The sequence below is a fragment of the Aythya ferina genome (genome assembly GCF_964211825.1).
Source record: "Aythya ferina genome assembly, chromosome: Z".
NCBI classification, from domain to species: domain Eukaryota; kingdom Metazoa; phylum Chordata; class Aves; order Anseriformes; family Anatidae; genus Aythya; species Aythya ferina.
In genome coordinates this window covers 1,110,566-1,126,759 of record NC_140299.1, presented here as the reverse complement: position 1 = coordinate 1,126,759, position 16,194 = coordinate 1,110,566, and the positions used below count along the sequence as shown (strand labels likewise).

Below are 16,194 nucleotides of genomic sequence, written 5' to 3'. Positions count from 1 at the left end.
AACAAGAGCAGACAGCGGGTACTGTCCTACAGAGTGTATCTTTTATAACACGGATGCAAAAATATTCAGGTAAACGTCCTGAGATGGTCACCTCGCTGCTGAGAAATATTGTACAGCATAAAATAAACGTGGGTGTTTGTCCCCGAGGATGCCTGAAGGAAAAAGCAGCGGTCTGGCAGGCGGTGACGGAGCGAGCACAAAGCAAGCCAGGGCACTGCATCTTTAAGTGCTCACAAAGCTCCCCTGCACCGCCGGGGCTCGGATCCTCAGCGCCACGGGCTGGCCTCGAGCCGGGGAGAGCCGCGAGGGCCAGAGCATGTGAGGCTGGCAGGGCAAGCGGGGCGAGCTAAAGTTTCGTCTCAATGAAATCCACCCCTGACTTCAGGCGTAACGGTGCCCGTAAAAGCCTTCGGGGAGGTGGGGGGGGGGGGATATGAGCTGTTGCTGTAAAGGGCTCCAATAAAAACCCAACCCAAAAAACACACCGGGAAAGAGGTTTAAAATACGCACGTGGGAACTTGGTTTGAATTAAAACAAGCTAGTATCATGACTTCGCTGGAACCTTTCGTTCGAGAATTTCCCTATTTCAGCAACTATAAATAGATTTACGCTTGTATTGTTCCCTACGATAAAGCTTACAATGATCAATTATTAAATTGCAATTAAATTAGGATCTTCCTATGTGTTTTTCTCTTTTAAATTGCAATTTTTTTTTTATTATTTATAAAGTGACCGGTCCTGAAACTACTGCTTAGCCCATTCACTGCACTAACTGAGGCTTTCAAAGTAGGCTGGTTTGCAAACTGCAAATTTAGTTGGATTTACGGCAAAAACAGAAAACCCATCTGAGATTAATATGTCAATTTGTTATATATGCTGCAGGATTGATTGCCACTCGGCTCCTCCTAATAACCAGATTTACAGATAAAGCAACCACAGTTATCAAGTATGAAAAGGACGCTCTCCCCTCATTAGTGCTTTCTTCTCTGTTTGCAGATACTGATAGGAAAATACGCATTATGCATTTTTAAAGCCATGGGGGAGAAGAAAAATAGACTAAAAATACTAGAATGAAACGTAATGGTAACTAGAATGAAATTCAAAGCACTACTCGATGTTTCATTTACTGCAATGTCCTTTCGTTTCTTTTAAAATCACTATTTTTTATGTATTAATGGTTTTTAAAGTAAACGCTCTCAAAAGATGCGGTTGACTGTAGTACGGCTTTTTCAGCAAACAAACAAACAAACCACAAAGGTTTTACACCGCCACGGAAAGCTGCAAACTGGTCGGAGAGTTGTGTGGGTCGGGAGACAAAGGGCTTCACCCAGCCACACAGAAACACCCAGTCCCGGCCGCGCGGCGCCAGGGTTTCGAGACAAACGCTGCGAAATCAGCGCGGTTTATATGGACGGCGTCCACGGTCCTCCTCACAAAGAGGTAGCAGCGAGATGCTTGCAGATACCTGGGCAAGCCCTGGGTAATTAGCAGCTCTCTCATTATGCCCTGAGCATCCCCCAGCGCCCCGGCAGCAGCTGGCTCCCGCTGGCGGCCACCTGGTGCCAGCCCAGCAGCGCCCGCTGCAGGTACGGCCGCCCGCTGCCCTGGCGCGGGAGGGAAACCTCGGGGTGGGCTGAGAGCGGGGCCAGCTCGCGGGGACCCTCCCCGTGCACCTCGCTCCACGAACCCATAAATCAGCCTCGCAGCGACAGCGCCGCCGGCCGGCACGTGAAGCTCGCGCCCGGCCCACCAGGCGCGCGGCGGCTCGGCGCTTCCGCCTCTCAAAGTCCAACGTGACCCACGCACGCTCGTCCCCGACGTGTCACTGAGGCCGGACGAGGCCATGCAACGAGGCTCCGCGCCTCTCCTCACCTTGCCCACAACCTGTGCCACGCGCTACGAGTGCCCGTGCCTGCCTTCCCCCCAGCAAAGCGACGGCGCGGCGGGCGGGCGGGCGCGCGCGGTACTTACTGAGGACGGCAAACCTGGAGGAACTTTCCGAACTTTCTTTGTTTGTACTTCTGCAAAAAAAAAAAAAAATAAAAAAGATAAAACGGTGTCTTCGTCAAGATGGGCTTTTTTTTTTTTTTTTCTTTTTTTCTTTTTTAATTTTGCCAGCGAGGTTTTCTAACGAGCGAGCCGGCTAATCACCCTGCCCGCCGCTCCCTCCCCACTCCCAGCGGCGTGGGCACGGCGGAGGGGTGCCAGCCTCCTGCCTACCCCTCATATTTCCACCTCCAGCCCCGGGGCCTTTGTTTTCGCCCGGCGCGGGTCTGCTTTGAGCAAGCGACTTTCGAAGGCTCCTCGCGTGCCCCACAAAGAGGAGCGGCGGCGGCTGCGCTGCGCTCACCTCCCCGCGCCCTCGCGCGGGGCCCGAAGCGCTCCCGCTGCGTGGAAACGGGGCAAAAAGCGCCGAGCACGAAGTCACTCACCCATGGAGGTGCTGTGCAGAGGCCTCCGGCGGGGGTTATTGCTGGAGTACTGGTAGTACTGGGAGCCCGGCTTGCTGGGGGAGAGCGCCCCGGGGTTGCCGATGTCCATCTCCCCTCCCAGGAGACTTTGCTAAAAGACGAAAAAACACACACGTGTGCGCGCGTGCATGTGCAAGCTGCCTTCCCCCCATCATTAGCTGTTTCTCACCCCTAAAAATAACATAGCAAAGCAGCCTTCCCAAGCACCCGGAACCCTGAAAGCAGGACCTGCCAACATTTTAAAGGCGACAGCGCAAAAATTTCCAGCTTCGCATCTTTCCTTTCCCCCCGGAAAAGCGCAAAGGAATGAATTTCAGATCCGATTCTTTACGTTTAAAGGAGACTTAGTGCCGACTTAGTCGAGCGCAATCAGTGTTTGAAAAACTTTGGGAGCTCGGTGCAGTGACGTGTTTGGGAGCCATTTAGTCTCCTGGCTGCACGCGAGACAGTGAGGCGCGCGGATTTAGCCATCATAAAACTGAAGGGAAGGGGGAAAAAAAAAAAAAAAAATCCTGCTGTTGACAGTGCGGTTGGTTCGGAGCGCATGAAGCAGCCTCATTGTCCCCACGGAAGGCGAAACTCCTAAACGGATCGCGGTGTGCAAGACGAAAACCTACACGGCAGGCTGTGCATCAAGCGGGAGCGGTGCGCTAATAAGATTTTTTTGCGATGCCATCAGAAAAAAAAAAAAAAAAAAAAAAAAAACACAACAAACCACCAAAAAGCACCTCCGAAAATCCCAAACAATTAAGGCTATTGTACGGCAGCCGCGGTAGCAGCAGCAGCGGACTTTCACTAGATCCATTTTCTGCCTCTCCCATTAACTAACGAGAAGCATCCCGGCACGCACGGCATTTCCCCGGCTACGAACGGAGCCCGGCTGCCCTGCGAGAGCGGCAAACGTTATCTGACCGCCGCCGCCAGAGAAATTACACATCTCCAAGAGGCTCCGGCAGAAGAACAATTTCCTGAGTAATGTTCTATTTGCTATAAACTACACGGAAACTTACCCATAATATATAAATCCCCTGATTATACTCTGCATTGAGCACATTGTTCTTTTAATTATTCTGATACGCAATAAAACAGGTGTAGATCCCACCATTTATATTAAGAACAAATTTACCATTTAATAAAGAAATTTTAAAATTAAGCACCAAAAATCTAACTTTATCGTTACTTGTAATCAACTTTTACTGACTGAACTAATTACTGTACTTGATAAAGTACAGAATGTGTTTTCCCTAATCTAAATTCTAATCACCATGTCACTCACAACAGACTTAGTAATGCTTCACTAACACACTATTCACATGCAAAATACTCTAAATAGGCCAATTATGACTCTGCCCCTGTTCCCTGGTTAACCCGCTGAGAACTGAAAAATTTCACAAGGCAGTCACCAACTAAAACAAAGGCTCCTTGTTTTAAATTAAGACAGTCTTTTTGATTCCTAAATAGCTCAACAAAGTGGCATGTCTTCTGCTGAAAGCAGTTGGTCAAATATGAGCCATGAGCTGGAAAATCAGAAATTAAAACATCCTTCTGCCTTTCCTACACGTCTAAAAACATTCGGAGAGAACTTTTGCTGCACGAAAACTATATTACTCTTTTTTTTTTTTCTTTTTTTTTTCTTTTTTTCTTTTTTTTTTTTTTCTGGAGCAGCTACAGGAAAATCGCCGCCGACGTATGGGCAAGCGACGCCCGACGGACGCGGCCCCGACCCCCTTCTTGGCGTGCAGTCCAGCCTTTGGCTTCGCAGACCCCTCAAAGACCTCAAAAAAATGCAGGCACGCCAGGGAGAAGCGTACTTTGGGCTAATATCTTGACGCTCAGCTCGTGCCTAATATACACCTGCAATGCCTACGCTCCTCGGAATAAACAGCACCTGCACCGGCACAAAAATGGTTGCGAGCCTATTGCATAATGGCAAAGAAATATATGCAAAAACTCTTTGGGGAAAAAAAAAATATATAAATTAAAAAAAAAAAAGGTTATCAATTCATTGTGAATATCTTCTGCAAATACATGGGATTTTATTGAATGTCTCGGAGCATTTCAGAATGAAACAGTGCTAACCACAAAAATCCGATGCAGTCATATATTTTTATCACGTATACGTTTTAACATAAAGACAGACCTGCTAAATCTGTGCATGGTTTATCCATATGTCGGGGAGTCTGAAAGACTTACAGCCATCAGCTGTATAAATTCCTATACCCAGCCTACTAGATTTAATTTGATTTAAAAAAAAAAAAAAAAAAAGTCTCTAAGACAGCGTTTGCAAACTATTGGAGCTTAAACAAGATTCACTTCGGGAGCAGAAAACACACACATACCCTATGTTGTTTTTGTTTTTTCATCCAAACATTTCTCTCTAGAAAAAAAAGATGCAGAGGTTTCTACGGGGAAAAAACAAAAACAAACAAACAAAAAATAAAAGATCCCAAATTTGCGTTATTAGATGAGGAGTAAACAGATGCCCCGGTCCGACGGGCTGCCCGCCTTTTGTTTGCTCCGTGATCGAATGCTTCTCGTTGCCACTAGTTGCACTTCACAATGACTATTCCTTCCTCTTGACCTAGCAGGTAGGTGCTGAAATGCGGGCGATGGATGGGCTGGACGGGCTCAAGGACCTGCGGCTGGAGCTGGCACCCACCGGGGTGCCCTCGGGGCTCCCCACGGCCGGGCTGGGCGCACGCAAGCACCCGTGCGGAGCCCGCTCCTGGCTCATGCTACGTGTCCACCTCCCAGTGATTTCAGCACAGGAGCTCGGCTACAAGAAGCTCTCGCTGCCACAAAGACTGAGTTTTCTCAAACATATCTCCCAAATTTTCCATCCTGAGTGTCGCGGGCTGATTTCTTCATTCGGTCCCAAAAAGAGTCCGAACCCCCAAAATAGCCCCAACCACCCAAGCGCCCTCCTTTGTCTGGCACAGGCTACAAAAAGAGGAGGGTTTGTGCGCTTAAGGGGACCTTGCGAGCGCTCCAGGGAGGAAAAGTCGGCTAAAAAACATATCTGTACTTATTCCGAGATGCTCCTAGAAGGAACAATGGGCATTTATTACTGCTCAGCCTCCGTGTCACACTGCTAATGGCCTGCAACAAAGAGAAAGATGAAACGTTTGCAAGCCACGGGGCCATAGATCACCCAGCTTTTGGAGCTTGCGTTTGCTCCCAATTGGGTCTCAGGCACGGCGTGAATGATTGGGCATCAAAGTTGGTATTTACCACTAAGAAAAGATGAGCTTAACCCCAAAATGTTACGTTGGTCAAGCTTCCTTGCAGACTTTTTACAGAGGGGCTCGCCACGTGGATGTGCTCGACGTAGCGGCGCGTCTTTGGGTGCAACCGGCGAGCCACCACACACTCCGAACCCTCGAGCTCTACAAATCCTGCCGGCGGATGCTCGCGGACCTGTACACTTGGCAGCCTGTTTGTTTTCTCATAAACAAAGCGAATAACGCGCGGGATTTGCCAGTCGGATGGTAGGTTGAAGCGAAACCCAACCCCGGAAGAAAAGAAACGCAACAGAGCAAGATGGCGCGGAGGCACGCGGCTGTGTTTTTCATCAGTTGCAATGTTTTTGCCTTTTGCTCCACGCAATCCTGTCTTCTTTCTGGTAATCTGTAAAATAAGTCACTAACCAGTGAGTCCTGCCTCCCAGATTTGAATAACTAGACAAAGACTGAAAGCTGGATGGGGAGGAAATGCGCGCCTGCTCCGGCAAAGGAAGATCCATATGGATGCGATATTACCCTCCTGGAGAAACACAAACGTTGCTCCATTACCAACCTGGAGTTTTGCTCCTCCAACCAAAATCACACGGATGCCAAGAAGCGTTTCGCTTCAATTCCTGCTTCAGACCCGTGTAGGTAGGAAACAGATTTCTAAAAATTGTTTTCTATCCCCTTTACTGTAGAAGCAGGTGAGGGTAGGGTACGGCAGAGCGCTGCCGCTCGCTAACAGCACATCAGTTCAGATTAAAGGTAAAGATCCTTGAAGCCCCTAATCCAAAATCCTCTGATAAAATGATAAAACTGAGCAGGAAAAAAAAAATATTTCAGAAAGGGCCTTTTTTATTATTTTTTTTTTGCTGACAACCTGGATAGATTTTTGTATTTTATTTTTGTTGCCGCATCGTGATCCGGTATCAAACGCGCCATTGCGGGGACGTCGCAGGGAAGAGAAAAACGGGCTTAGAGGAGGAGAGATTAAGCTCCTTTTCTGAACGGCTGCCAAGCGATTGTGCGCGGCGCTCAGGGCCGAGCGTCCCCGCGCACAGCTGCAGCCCCGCTCGCCGCTCCCCAGCCCGGCGGAGGGATGGGGGCCGCGGGACAGATGGTCCCCACTCCACACGGGAAAACGCATGGATCGAAAAGCAAGCCCCTTTCGCAATAAACTTCCCATGGACGAGAAGAATTCGGGCACTTCGGCCAAGAAGAAGAGCCCGGCCACTTCCCTGCTGTTCCAGCAGCCCTCGCATCACAAGGCCGTGCACCCTTGAAGACCAAAACCTTTTTGCTTTCCCCGTTCTGCGATCAAATCACATTTTCCTCCAGAAAAAAAAGAGCTCAAGCCGAGATGGATGCAGTCACCCTCAGTGCTGGAGCCCCACGGCACAATTTGGGGTGCTCCCACCAAACACCAGCCCAAGGGAGCGTGGCCCAGGCCATTCCCCCGCCGGCTACCCGCGCCTCCACCACCTCGCTTGGCCTTCTCCACACCCAGTGCACCCCAAGCAACCTAAATTTGACGAAATCACATTAATTCATGCCGAAACAGAGGAACGGGAGGTCTTTTTTTTTTCTTCTTTTTTTTTTCAACACGCCCGATTTCGAACTGCAACCGCTCTGTTTGCTTCTTCCTCTCGCAAGCTCGCAGGATGCCGCAGTGCATCTCCTCAGCCAGGTCGTGGCTCCTTCTCCATGCCCTCCCCTCGCTTTATGAATTTTCACTTAAGTCAAGTTAACTAAGTCATGCCGCATAGACATCTGAATCATTCCTTGGTTACTTCCTTCTGTGATTTCAATCCTCTGCTTTTAATCAAATTAGGAAACTAAATTTCCACTTATCACGTGACTATCAGGGCATCTGTTCGTAATCTGTCCAATTCCTACAAATACTCCTTTCTTTGGCTTTTGGAAATTTGGCAGCTCTCTGAAAAATCTTCTGTGTGTCGTTTACGTCCAGTAGTCCTCTCTAATGCCAAGTGTAAATTGCAAAGCATTGATGGCAAACACAGAGCAACAATTTCCTCGGGTTCCACCGAGGATGTTTTCGAGCTCAGGTACTGTTTTCCTTTTTGCTCAACCAAGCGTAATTCTTCGAAGTATTTACAGAAAAATTTGGGCTTGGAGGGAACAAAGGAGCTTCTCGCAGCCAGATTTTATTTCTCACCGAGTTCTGGTTTTTGGGGAAGGCTCACGAGCACGGAGCAGGAGAGATTTTCCTCTGGTTGTTTTCTTTGCTCCATCTTGACGGCAAATAACCTTTTTGGCTCGTTCCTTCTGCCTTCCAGGGCAGCACCTTCAGACGGCTGCGCGCGGTGCTCAGCACTTTGCTTTCGACTCTGACCTTTGCCTCGAAAAAAACGCTTGCAGGTATCATCAACTCATTTTTCATGTTCAACCAGCCCTCGTGCATTAATGTCATCAGGAGCAGTTCTCTACTTTTTTTTTATTATTATTTTATTTTTTTCACTCTCTCTTCATCTGCATAATTTAAAATCGCTCTTTAGGCTTAAAGCTTTCTGGAGAAATTTTTCCCAATTTTTTTTTTTTTTTTTAATAGCAGCACAACAGAAGGAACTTCTCAAGTTTGTTCGGTGGTTCCAGCAGCATATTTCCAATTTCTTCTCCGCTCCTTTTCCTCATCTCTTCCAGGTGAGCAGGAGAAAAAAAAAAAAAAAAAAAAGATTTGTAACTTTTGAGCTCGTTTTCCCCACATTTACTCTCGTATGTTTGCTTCTTCCCCTGCCTTTATTCACCATTATGCACGATGACTCAGATGATTACACCGCCGCTTGATTATCACGAAAGGTTAGCTACTCGTCTGCATTAACGATCCCGGCTTTCGCATTTGCAGTGAATGATTTCGCCATCAACGGCACAGTTCTCAGGGTTTTTTCTAAAGCTTCAGGAGAATGAAAATATTTCGTTTCCTAGCGGTCGGGGAAACGTGGATAAAAAGCGATTCAACTGAACAAGTGCGAGGCACAAAAAAAATCAAGGGAAGAAGGGACTTCCTCCTAACTAAGGAGTTTTTTAAATGCAGCCTTTGCTCTGTTTGTGATTTTATTTTTATTTTTTTTTGCTGTGCAGCTTCTGCTGGAAGTGCTTGGAGTTGGAGATAGCTCCTTTGCCACAGCCCAAACGACGATACCGGCGGGTTCCCAAAACCAGCCTTACAACAGCCACGTTTAAGGGGCTGCCCCGTGCCACCTCTGGGGATGATCCCAAAAGCGCCCAGCGCGTGAGGGTGGCAGGGGAAAACGGGATGAAAGAGGCAAGTGGAGACTTTGGTCCAAGTCCATGGGCAGTGGTTCGTGGTTGGAGAGTCCTCGTGCTGCTGGCTGTGCCCAGAGGGGACGGGATGATGCAGTTGGTGACTCCCCGGTGCTGCAGGTGGCCGAGGTGCCAAGGTTGTCCCCGTGCCACACGGGACCGAAGCCCACGTCCTCACCTGCAGATGTGCTCCCCGAGCAGAGAAATGCTTCTGGAAACAGCAGCGGGCCCGAAAGGAGCTGGATGTGGCTGAGAGCATGAAGAACGGGGCCCTGCACAAGCGCCCGTGCCCGAGAAGATCCAGCCCAGAACAATCTGCCACCAAACACCGCGGAAATCCAGAGTGGATCTCCAGAGATCTCCCAGAGACGGATAGGAGACAGGGAGGATTAATGACACGCAGAAGCCAACGCTGTGAGGAGAAGGACGTTTTTACACTGGTTTTTCCCTGAGAAAAAATCCCGAAGAGTCGCTGGCAGGAATTCCTTCGCCGGGCTCTGCTTTTTTTCAGTTCAAGTAAGCACTTCAACAGGATTCAGTGAGGGTGTCCTACCGCTGCTCGCTTCAAAATGGCTCTCGCTGGCAACTTATGAGAAACCCTAAAAAAAGCCCCGTTAACCTAACAAGTCAATTATCATCACTCTTCCCCGTGTAAGCGTTCGACTACAAACGGCTTACAACAAAAATCCTGGCTCAGGTTGTCTCAGGCAGGGTAAAATACCCTGACACGCCTCAGTCTTGAAAAGGTGTCTGGTGGCTGAATTCCCATTTTTAATGATATAATTATTGTTTTCCCTTTGAATGGGAGAACACAGAGAAAAAGGCTTACAGAAGTTCAAATGCATGGGAAACGGCCTTTTGCTGAAATTATGCTAGTAATATTTTTAACCAAAGAAAAGTTGCCGTACAGACATCTAAGAGACCGAAGAAACTTCCTGTCCAAAAAAAAAAAATAACAAAACCCATGCTAAATACTTCAAGCGCCTCGGAGGATGTGTGTGTGAGTGCGTGGTTTTGTTTTTTATTTTCAGACTTATTACTATTCATCAGCCTGAAAGATAAACAACGCCCTCCCCCCTTTTTTTAGGGCAGAAGCAAGGTTTTGTAGGAAAAAAGAAAAAGCTGTCCGCAGACTAAAAGCTTTTATTTAAAGCTCCTCAAACGATCCTGCACATCCGACACAGGGCTTGGGACTCGCAGGGGCTTGGGAGGGATGTTTCCATCCCCACGTTCACATCAAGAAGCCTGAGCTTGCTTGGGGTGAGGCGCAGGGAAGTGAAACCTCAAGCACACGTTGGAAAGGAAGCTGGGGGGAAGAAGTGGGCTTGGGACCCAACGGTACATGACAAGCTGGAAATAAATCACATTCGTGGCTTCGCCGTCAGCCCATGCACACCGCGGGGAGGGCAGGGGTGGCCGGGTCCCCCCAGCCTCCTCTCGGTGCTATAACATCACTTTTTTGTTTTTCTATATCCATGCAAGCACACATAAAGCCAACCAACGGCATGAATGTGGAGCTTAAACTACAGGAACTTTCCTTTATCCTCGCTTTCAAATTTCCCTCTGCTCCTCAGGGTCTTTTTTCACGTAGCTAAGACACTTGCTGCCCGATGGAAACTGATCCCCCCGCACATGATGTATAACTGTGGCTGAACAAAACGTGAAGGCTTCTTCACTTCAAGTACAGTCTGCAAAGCTCAGGTCACCTTGTGCTGAAGACAGGACCAAAAAAATATAAATAAATTAGAATTGCCCTGCGACAACAACAAAATTGGCAAATTCAGCTGCTCTGAGGAACGGGCAGGAAGAAAAAGCACCTTTTTGTGCTGACACAGGTGAAAGGATAGCAAGCTGGCGTTTGGGTGAGTCAGAGCAGAGCGTGCCACCCGGCCAGCTCTCCATGCTGCCCTGCAGCTAGCTCAGAAAATGCACTTTCAAGTGAAAATGCAGTTTTGCCTACTTAGGTGCCTCCAAGGGGGCATCTGGGGCAGCTAGGGGAGAGCAGACCTGCTCCATGTCCTGCTTGCTATCACACGGCTGCATTTCCTCCCTCCTTTCTGCGTGGAAGAGGTGCTGAGGATCTTCTGTGTTGTGGAGGCAGCATTTTGGTTGCCTACGCTGCAGAGAGAGGCTTTGCTCCTGCTCTGCAATACTGCTGCTTTTGGGGAAGCCAGCACGAGCCATCCACTCAAAGCAAATGCCTGCACAGGCCGGTATCGATGCCCATAGTCAGCAAAGGACTGCCTGTGGACATGTCCCCACCTGGGTTTTCTCTTATTTCTTTACAAAGTCTGACTCCCACCATCAGTACAAGGTTTAGTAATGTTTTCCTAGCCAAAAAGATGCAGAAAAGAGCTGGCGTGGAGCAGGGCTGGCAGCACCCCTCCCGGCTGCCATTAGGGACAAACGTCACAAAATGTGGACTCGGTTTATCTGCAAGACATCATTTACAAATAAATCAAAGCCGCTAAGCTAAGCTCCTTGGCAGAAAGGAAACACCAGGCCAAACAGAAGCACTGCGGAGAGAGCAACGTTTCACAGACACTGCTTTCTTCTCGCCTGCACCTAGCGCCCCGTGGAGATGCACGACGTGCCTTGCAGCACGGAACCAATAAAGGAAGGCAGCAGAAAAGAAAGCAAAGAGCCAGCAGAAGTTACACGACAAACGTTGTGAATCCCACCAGCTTCAGAATGAGATTCTAGAAACTGGAAAACTAAAGGGCACTGGCACAGCATCGTTGCTGCCCTACCCAGTGGCAAGAATATGTGAGGAAGAAGCCTCGCTTGTCCTTGCTGGGCTACTTCAAAACATGCATCAAAGGTGATTTCCTTTTGTACACTTGCAATCCTGAAATTGTCTGTGCTGTTCCACATGTGTATGACCACATGAAGTCCATCGTACGATATCAGGATGTGCCCATAAATCGCACGAGCAGTAGAAATTTCCATGTGTGTTGCGCCGTGGTTGCACCATAGATGAAGGACACTCCTCTGGTGCTGTTGGAAGAGCACGAATTGAAAGCGTCCTTTCTCACAAGTCTTCCAAAGCTGGGCTACAAATGAGTCATTTTATAAAGCCTGCCAAAGATTGGTCATCACAGAATAAAACTTGAAAAAATGATTAAGAGGAAATATATATTTTAAAGAAAATAGTAAGGACTCATGGAAAATTCTCACTGTTCAACACCAAAGCCTTCCAAAAAGGGGAGCAATGAACCAAGACATGACTACTGGGTAGTGTTTGGGACAACAGGGACTGGAAGGGCACTAGGTAAAGGCAGAGGAGCTCTGCTCCCAGTGAGACATGGGACAAGATGCAGGTGACTCTTCATGACGATGCAAGATAGCCTCATCTAAGGCCATAAAGCAAGGGGGATTTTCTGGCTGATTTTCTCTGTAGATGAGTATAATGTGTTGGGCAGTTAATTGGCATTTTTTTTGCATTGCATTAAAGAATAACAATCTCTGTCTAGAAACTGTATTTGTCACAGTACCTTGTTATCCACTGTCTATGTTGTAAAGGTAATCCTGTATATTACAGTGGGATGTAAAAAACCAACAGAGGAATACCCAAGTGAGTTATATTTTCAGTGATTCCGTTGGTTTTTATTTGACTTTATATGCATTTTCCCCAGATACTTTTGAAAGGCAAGGAAATATGCATAATTCTACCTCTCGTATAGCTTATACCTTTACTCTTAAAAAAAAATAATAATCTCCTGACAGTCAAGCAGGATCCATTTTCAAAGAAGGAAAACAGTTAAAAAATAAAATGGAAAGACCTATAAACATGCAGACAGATGGCTATATCCTGTCATTAACTTCAAAACAAAATAAAAATATTAACTTCTCCATTGTTGCTAAACATACTGCAGCAAGACTTGAATGCCTGGCAGACATGCACCTCATCTGCTGCGAAGGCATAAAGACATACCTGGCTTCTGGGGTATTATTATTTATTATTTGTTAAGCACCAACAATGTGTTTGGCACTTTTCAAAGCCAGAGGGGGGGAAAATCTACTTTAAAAATGCTGCTCCTGAGGTAAATAAGACCGAGGACATGAGAGAGCAAGAGGGCGGTATGAGGGAAGCCCATGCGGCCACGCGTCCAGCCTAACAATAACAGGTCTGAAATAAGAAGAATTTGGAAAATATCTGGCCTGTAGAGCTGGCAAGTGTGGAAATAGCAGAGTTTTGCACTGTTTGACTGGAGGAGAGGCCAAGGGAGGTATTTTAAGTTTACCTGCAAGGAGTGTGGCCTGGTCAGCAGTGGGCACGTTGGTGGGTGGGCAGGCGCGGGCCCATGGCTCTCCTCCGAGCTCGGCTGATCCTCCACAAACACCAGCACGTGGCTGGCACTAACCACCTCCTACTGATACCTTCAACCACCTCTTACTGATACCTTCAAGAGCCAAAAACTGAACTTTACAAAAATGCCAAGTTTTTGGCGGGCTGTCCCAGAGCCCACACGCACTGTCCTGCTGACCTGCAGGCACCAATGTCCCACAGGATTGAGAAAGCGAGAAAAAAATCCCACTCCCTCACACAAAAAGTTTGATCGTTTGTGTAATCTATCAAACAATGTCCATTTTAGAGGTGTGACGGGGCTCAAGACCCACTCCTCCACCTGTGAGGAGCACGTCCAGCCCCTCACACAAAGCCTCCTCCTCCTCTCTCTGTGCTCACACCAGCCACAGACTGCAGCAAAACACAAGACAGTTACAGGGGAAAAAATAATAATAAAAAAAAAAGGCTGTGAAAGGGGAACAACGAAAATCAAGCAAAACAGGAAAGGGGAAGCGAGAAAGACACACCACAAGGCCTTGCTAATTCGTTGGTCGATGGTCCCCAGCCTACAGATGGCCTAAGTCGGGCATGGCTGCGCTGAAATAGGGGTTTCTGCTCCCAGGGGGTGATTCAGTGAACCCAATACCGGGAATTGCTCGCAGGCTCTGACCACCCCTCTGCCTCACATCTCTGAATGGCCCCGTAAGGCCCAGGAAAGGCCTTTAGGTAACTGGGGGGCTCCCAAGGGTCATAGGCAACACAGGTGGGACACGGAGCCCAAATCCCATTTACCTGGAATGTCCCACGCTGTGTTGCCCCGGGCAGTTTGTCATTCAGTCCTTTCCCTTTCTGAGAATTACTTTAATACTGAATTAAAACAAGCTAGAGAAGCACCTTCAGATGTGAGAAGACAAAGAATTTCCTAAAGAAGTGAGGAACGCTCCATGACAACTCCAAAGCCGTTTGATGGTGCTTGTGTGTCTGAGGTATCAGCGGGTTTTCTTTTTTTAGGCAGGATGAGAGCACAACTTAGTCATTGTTTTTAATTATTCCATACATAAATAGCTGCTAGGATTCATATCCTCATCCATTCCCTGAAATCTCTACTTGTCAGAAGAAATTGCTCCTATTTTTTAAGCCAAGAAGCAAAGGAATAAATCACACAACAAAAGAAGCCCGGCCAGAGCATCATGTCCTGTAGGAAAACCACCTCTAAGGTCACTGCTGGTGAAGGCTGGCACCAGACACCGAGGGGCAACTGCAGTGCTGAAACACGGTCTTTCAAGGGGGATGTGAACATATTTCTTTTTTTTTTTTTTTTTTTTTTTTTTTTCCTCCAGCTATTACCGAGGAGGAAGTTAAAGAGCTTTCTGTGAAAATCAGGTGGTGAGAGTTTACTGGAAAGCTCTTAAAAATATACAGATCATGGGCTTGTGTTTATCTGGACCTTCCCGAGGAGTATGCAGTGAAACAGGTGAAAAAAATTCTAGAGCCAATGCAGCAAGAAATGTCTGCTGTCTGAATTTATGGCATTGGTTTGTTAAAACACTGATTTTTCGGTGTTTACACGTACCGGACTGTTTACTGACTAATTTGAATGACTTAAAATATAAATATCAGCCCATGCAAAGCGTAAGCAAAAGAGATGCACTAGGTTTCGAAACTCGGGGAGATCTGGACAACTTGCAGATTGTCTGAATTGCAACGAGAAACGCTGCAAAGAAGTTTGCAAAACGAGAGGAATTTTATTCCTTATAAATGTGAATTAATAGCTCTCTTAGAAAGTACAGATCCCGACCAAAATTTGTGTAGCATACATTTTGAAAACAGTGTTTATTTTAATAATCAGCCTTCTGCGTCTATCCGTGCCTGTGAAAGATCTCGTTTCTCCATCTTGAGCTGTTCTGTATGTGAAGTTCCTGTCTGCAGCCGCATGGTAATTAAGTGTGATTAAAGATGCTATTCATTCCCCTGCAAAGCAGCAGGTAACCACATGTCAGAAGGGGGTGGTGGAAGCGTGGAGTAACTTCTGGGCAGTAAAAAGGCTATTGGCAATGGTCTGTTGGAAATGAGCAATGCGACAGCGCGCAGAGAATGCTACAGAAACGGCCACGTGGGCTTGTGGCAACGACAAGAGGTCGACGCTTTCCTCAGCGTTACAGACCCCAAGAAAAGAAGATTTAAAATCGCCTCTATTGCACGGGGAGCTGCCAAGAGCCTGGCCACGCATGCTGTTTGTGTGCATGCACACACGAGCTCCTGGTCTCGCCGTGCTTCCCGAAAACGGCCAGGTAGAGCTGGAGTTGAACGCCCTGCAGGCCAGTAACCCAAAGGGCACAACTGGAAAGAGGGGAAATTCCACGTAAACACCAGCAAACGGGTTTTTACTGGGATGGGGGGTGATAGTCGAGACCCACCTGGGCATGGATGGGTTGGATTTTTTGTTGGTGGGGGTGGTTTTTAGGTTCTATGCATTTAGATCAGCAAAAGTCGCCAAGCCATACCTTACATGCCAAGGCCACCACCCTCGGCTGTCACCCTTAGACACGCCAGGGCACTCACCACTCAACTCTGAGCCCTGCAAATTGCCAGAATTGGTCAAAGCAGGCCGCCTTTTTGCTGGAGGTCCTCCATCAAGCCCTGACCAGACCTGAACCAGCACCGTGCAGCGTGGCGGGGTCACAGCTCGCTGTGGTACCACCGCGGGCGAGCATCACTCCCCTTTTTATCGCCTTGACGATAGCACGGAAAGTCAGAGTGCAGTGACTGCACAGGCAAACCCAGCTCCTATTAGCACTCAACCACAACATAAACCTATTATTGCACATTACAAATAGCAGTGCTATTCTGTTGCCAGGTTATAAGCTCCAGAAAGGTGCCCTTGGAATGCTCACTTCCAACAAAATAGCCCTCAGCTTAACATTTGATC

At 47.7% G+C, this 16,194-nt stretch overlaps 1 protein-coding gene across 29 annotated transcripts in view; it reads right to left on the bottom strand.

The window, feature by feature from the left end:
• The window catches only part of LOC311426864 (transcription factor 4), a 178,042-nt gene that overhangs the window by 66,412 nt on the left and 95,436 nt on the right, over nt 1-16,194 (bottom strand). For all 29 annotated transcript variants that reach the window (XM_084503628.1, XM_084503629.1, XM_084503627.1 and 26 more), the window contains 2 exons: nt 2,433-2,562; nt 1,972-2,021 (listed from right to left, as the gene is read on the bottom strand). In XM_084503628.1, coding sequence (XP_084359754.1) covers nt 1,972-2,021; nt 2,433-2,562 — 180 coding nt within the window. The remainder of the gene's footprint in view (nt 1-1,971; nt 2,022-2,432; nt 2,563-16,194) is intronic.